The sequence below is a fragment of the Coffea eugenioides genome, chromosome 2 (assembly GCF_003713205.1).
Source record: "Coffea eugenioides isolate CCC68of chromosome 2, Ceug_1.0, whole genome shotgun sequence".
Lineage (NCBI taxonomy): Eukaryota > Viridiplantae > Streptophyta > Magnoliopsida > Gentianales > Rubiaceae > Coffea > Coffea eugenioides.
In genome coordinates, this window is record NC_040036.1 from 41,027,494 (window position 1) to 41,033,493 (window position 6,000).

General features: G+C 34.3%; 1 protein-coding gene across 1 annotated transcript in view; it reads right to left on the bottom strand.

The window, feature by feature from the left end:
- Positions 1-5,546, bottom strand: part of LOC113759726 — a 57,504-nt gene extending 51,958 nt beyond the window's left edge. Inside the window, exon 1 of the mRNA XM_027302297.1 lies at positions 5,349-5,546. Coding sequence (XP_027158098.1) covers positions 5,349-5,546 — 198 coding nt within the window. The remainder of the gene's footprint in view (positions 1-5,348) is intronic.
- Between the last annotated feature and the right edge of the window lie 454 nt (positions 5,547-6,000).

A 6,000-nucleotide genomic window follows, 5' to 3' on the forward strand; every position in this document is an offset into this window, starting at 1 on the left:
ACATAAAATATACATATGACTTTTGGAAGAAAAACGACCAACCTCAAGTTTAAAGTCGGACAAATGCAACTAGAAAACATGTTTGAAGCAACCATTAGTTTCCTCCTTGCATCATACATGATTTTTGACAAAAATTGAACTTATGCGTCACAACCAAGGTGGATTCAAGCAATCATAAGCAACCTAAGTCTAAACCGACAAAAAATCATACTTCTACCCTCACTCTTACTCACTTACATCACAAGAAAGAAAAAAAAACCAGCAGCATTTGCCCTAATTTTCTTAAGTTTCTCCTCCAAATTCAAAACTTAACTTCATGGCAAATCAACCTTAATCAGAACCACAATTTATAAGATATAAGGGGTACTTGTTCTAGGTCACAAAACTGACCAAATGGGACATATACCTAACTCATATACAACCATACCAAAGATGAAAAATTGAACCTTAAGCTGAAATTTACAAACAAAAGTTGAAAATTTCCATAGTGAAGCCAAAAGTGCAAATAAAAACTGGAAATCCTCATGGCAAGACTAAAAGGACATAGCAAAGCTGAAATTAGCATTTCAAGGCTGGAATTTCTCAATCAAAGCTGGAAATTTCGAACTACTTCACAAAACTATGAAATTTTCCATGAAACCTACCATAATCAAGTCATAAATCCATTCAAGTGCAAGATAAAAGAGAAAAGGTAGTTTCTTGACATGAATACCTTCAAACCCTAAGGAGAAATGCAAATAAGAGCTTTCTTTTCCCCAAATCACTCCACACAAGCTTTCCCTCCTTCCTTGATACAACTTCCTACGAATTGGATTAGGGTTTTAGGATGGATTTCTCAAGGAATCAAGCAAGAGATCAAGTTGAAAATTGGAGTTTTCTACTCTCTTTAGTTCAGCCAAGAAGGAAGAAAAGTGGAAGAATTTTTGGTGAAAATTGCAAGATAAAGACTAGAAGAAATCTTGATCAAAGTCAAGGTTCCATGGTTTTGTAACAAATGGCAAATCAATAGCTAATCCTTATCTAATTGGCTTCCGAGTACTAAAATATCTAGCCAACTTTTAATTATCTCTTAATACCTTATAAAACAATATCCCTTTGCACAAAACTCCTCCTAATCTTCCAAATTTATCGCACACACCTCACTAGTGGGTCCCACTTTCATAAAGCACTGCGAACTTAACATGCACTAACTTAAAAAAGAAAAACGATAAAAATCTTGACACACTTATGAAAATATCTACGATATTAAGGCAAATAAAGTAAAGTAAAAGAAAACATATTCAAAGAAATAAGATAAAATATAAAATAATTTTCGGGTCCTCATAAGTCCTCATAGTTCAAGTGTAGTTACTCCCTTGGAAACATAATTAGGCTTCTCAATAAGCAAATCAGCTTTAGATGAGAAATTGAGCATTTGTTGATAGCCAAGAAATACAACACTTAAGACACAAACTCCATGACAGCTCTTTAACTTTCCAATGGATGTAGGGATGGAACAATTTAAGAACATGGTAATAACACCTTGCTTAACCTGTACATAAGAAGAAACACTACCCAAAGCAATGTTAAGATTGTTAGTAAAACAATAAGCTCTGTTACTAACTCCCTTGGATTTTGCAATCATGCCCTCTGTAGACACCAAATTTCTGTCGATTTTTAATATTTTCTCAAAATTTTCTATTTAATGAATTATTTATTTTTTAGCATTTTAATGTGCATTTTTCTCAATTTTGCAGGTTTGTTTAAAAAAAAAAGAAAACAAAACAACAACAAAACAACAAAAATAAAAAAAAATAAAAAAAAATCAAGTCAAAATCAAATTATTACTAAACTTACACATTTTCATCATTTTCCCCACAAAATACACTTAACCCATTCCTACACTCAACTTTCTTGTCATTTGGTAAAAAATAATCATTTTGACCAAACACACACACAAGCTCCTCTTTTTCTCTCCCAATATCGACTCTTTGGCCTCTCACAGACAGACGGACATAACAAGAAGAAAAAAAAACTCTTCACTCGGCTCTCCCTATCACAGAAGAGAAGCCACAAAAAAAAAGAAACAAAAAGCACTCCCCAACTCTCTCCCTTTCTCGGACTGGGCAGAAGAAAGAAAACAGAACAAAAAAGAAAGAAAGCTCCCTCACTCTCTCGGCCATATCCCTCTCTTTGCTCACTTCACACAACACACCCACACACTATCCAGACACAAGGAGGCAGCCGCCGGTTGGACAAAGAGCTTGGAACTTCCTCAAAATTTTAGTCAAGGGACCACAACCTCATTGAGGTATTTTTTTTTCCAGCTTTTCCTTTTTTAATTAATTAGATTAAATGCATGTTTGGCTACCTATTTGTCTCTTCCTTTCACTGATTTTTGTTGCTATTGTGGTGTTGTTGAAGTTTTTGGGACAAGCCATGAATAAATATTAAGAAAAAAAGATGATTTCTGTGAATGCATGTTAGGTATTTGTAAAAATGCCAAAATGGAAAATGAATTAAAAGCTGAACATTGTGCATGTTTTTCTTGTCAAAATAGGTGACCGTTTGCTAGTGTAGGTCTGAAAATGTTGGGTTATCTAAATATTTTGGAATTTTTGAGCCTTATAAGCATTAAAATAATTTTCTTCATTTTTTGAGGCTGTTTTGACTTAATGCATCATTTTGTTGTTGCTTATTTGTCAAACTAAGATTATAGTTGTAATGTAGAAGCTATAAGGAGTGTTTTAGCATAAATTTTATATTTTTTTGGTGAAGATTTGGGTGTTTTAAAAAATGAAAACCGGACTGTATTTTGATATTTTGGCCACTTCTGGATCATCTTTTGTAAAAACTAATTCCGGAAATGAAACCTACGCGAAAAATGGAGTGGGGAGGTGTATTTTGAGAAATTTTTGCGACTGGAAAAGTCGCCGGTGACCGGCGGTCCGGTGGCGCCGCCGCCACCGGCGGCCGCCATGGCCGCCAGCTGAAGAAGCTTCAGCTGGCCGAAGAAGCAGAGAAAGAAACGATTGGGGAAGAAAGAAAAGAAAGGAAAGAAAGAAAAGAGAAAGAAAAAAAAGGGGTTTGGGCTAGTGTTTTATTTTTTTAGGTGGGCTTATGGTTATTTTTGTTAGGTTTTGAGGATGGGCTTTGGTTTATTTTTCTTTTTGGTTTCGGTTGGGCTCGGAGGTTGGAGCCCATGAATTTTTGGCTGGGCTTGAGGGATAAAAAGACGGGCTGGCCTGTGTGTTTTAGCTTGGGTTTTCAGTTGGGCTTAGGTAGGTTTGGCCCAAGTAAAATAAAAAGAGTGGCCCGATGCCCTTTTTCTTGCCCAGATCTGGTTACGATTTGCACTTTGGCCCCTAATCTTTGGAGTAATTTTATTGTGGCCCAGAACTTTTTAAATTCCTTTCACCTAGGTCCTTAAATTAATTGTATTTTGGTCCTTGAATTTTATCTTTCATTTAATTTTGACCCCTGAACTTTGGAAAATATAATTTTTGTCCCCCAAAAGTTTTCAATTTTTGCAATTCAGTCCTTGGCAAATTTTGACTCTCTTTATTATGATTGTTTCTTTTCTTTAATAGCTAATTATGTTACTTTAGAATATATTTAACTTGGAATTTTTAGATTTGCTTAAATTTCTTTACGTCTGACATATTAGTGTGAATTTAGTACTTGTATTATTATTTTCTTTTTCAATTAAATTGGTGCCATGATCCTTTTGTTCATTGTGAGTATAAATAGGACAATTTGACTCCATTTAGTCACCACTTCAAACGGGAGGTACCCCTATTTTTATTATTTCAATGTCAATTACGTGCTCTTATGTGCTCTTATGTGTTCCTATGTGTTTATATTTTTATATGCTTTATTTATTTGATTTAAATATTCATTCAAGTTTTCTTACATATGTTTTAGTTAATTTTTTACAATGATTCAAGAGGCATTTAAATACCTCAAAAATGTAATAGATAGGATAATTAGATTTGTTTTATTATATTTTTCCCTTCTAGATTGTAGTTAGGCGCTCCCCGATGTAATAGATAGGTTGCGTGTTTATGTGGCTTATGTGTTATGTGTTTTATCCGCTTTTCTTAGGATTTTGGCATCTAGATATTATGTTTACGTGTTATGTGTTACGTGCTCTTATGTGTTTATTTGTTTTAATTTATGTTTTATTTGTTTCACTATGAATTGTTAATGCATGACGTCACCACACTAGTCCAACGCTAGTTGTGGTTTCTCCCTCCGTTTACTTGCTAGTCCAATGCTAGTAAGGATTTTTAGAGATGGGCTAGTCCAACGCTAGATCCTTTTAGGTCGTCTTGCGCTAGATTCATCTTTGTGTGCTATTCACTACATTTTCATGCATATTTTCATTTTTAGGATCTTTTCTCATTTGTATGATATTCCCTATTATATTATCTCCTACCCTCTATAGGTGCTAATCATGTCATTTAGAATTGCATTTCATTTAAATTAGTTCATTTGCTTGTTCATAGTAGGAGAATTATTTTTCAAACATGGGAAATGGGTGATTATAACTTTTTAGTTTAAATGCCCTATTAATCCATGTATAAGAAATTATGTCACGAGTTTTTGTCTCCCGTACCCTTTATGTTGCATTCCCTTTTTCTTTGATTACTTATATCTATGTATATAATTTAATTTAATTTCTTTTCTTTTCTTTTAAATTCATCATTTGTATACTCGTGACACCTTCAAGGAGTTATTTTGGCCTTCGCAATTAATGCGATTGGTTCAATCAAACCCTTGAATGAACATTCTGTCCCTTTCGATGTTTTTATAAATTTAGATTTGCATCCATGTAGGAAACATTCAAATATGATAAATTAAGGGTTAGATTAGGAAAATTTTGACTAAACCTCGCAACTAGCTTAGACTAGGTCGAAAGGGTGCCTTAGGTTTGAGTTGATCGAACTTTTGCCTTCCCTTTCTTCAACCGTGACTCCCGAATTCATTTTCTCTTGTTTTCAAAGACCTGGAGTTGTCAAAAAGGGTTTTATTTTATTTTACTTTATTTTTGGGTGACTTGGTACACCAAAACTCAATACCAAGTGGCGACTCCTATTTTTCTTAAAAACCCTTTTAGACTAAATTTTGGACCTAAATTGTCGTATTTTTTTAAAGTCCCATTCTAGGTCCCCTTTTCATTTATTTTAAAATAAAATCACATCTTTTGTAAATACCTATTTTTATACTTATATTTTCCATCGCGAAAAATGGGGCGCGACACCCTCATTCTTATGCTCATTCAAATTCAATTTTTGTTCTTTCTCTTTCTCACTCTGCGCTTTTGATTGCTCACTCTCTTTTTCTTTTATGCTCTTCTCAAATTTTACCTCTTGCCTCATAATCTCATTTTGCATCTCACACAATGTCTCTCCAGCTAGTACTTGACTATTTAGTTTAGATGGAACTTCAAGCACAACTTGTTCATGATCAAAGCTTGGATGCATAACAATGTTATCCTTCTCAACCAATGGGGTAGCAAGATCCTTAGATGATCCTTGAAGATTGCAGTCAACTAGCTTGTTCATTTGCTATTGTCATAGAAGATTTTGATAAGCCTCCCATACTCGATCAAATCCTTCTTCAACTACATGCTTAGCTGGGAAGTTTTTGAATGAGCCTCCTTTCTTTTTGAATATGTTGACTTTGAAGAGGTAGAATTTAAGGAACCCCTTCTCTTGGCATCCCTTTTTTCTATTTGATCAAGTCGTCTTTGAAGAGGTTCAAAAATTTCATCTAAAATTTGATCAAATTCTTCCCTCATTGCATCTAAAACTTCATATAAACTCTTCCAATCTTGGTTAGACATCTTAGAGTGAAAGCTGTCAAATCGAGTTAGTAGTGAAAAAGGGATGATTTTACTTCACACACTCCCTCACGTGTATGCACTCATGCTAGTGTTTTGATCTCACCAAAGCTCTCAAAGCCTTGGTTGCCTCCCTTAAACAGGATAGAACTCCTTGCAAGTGTTCAACCAAGCTC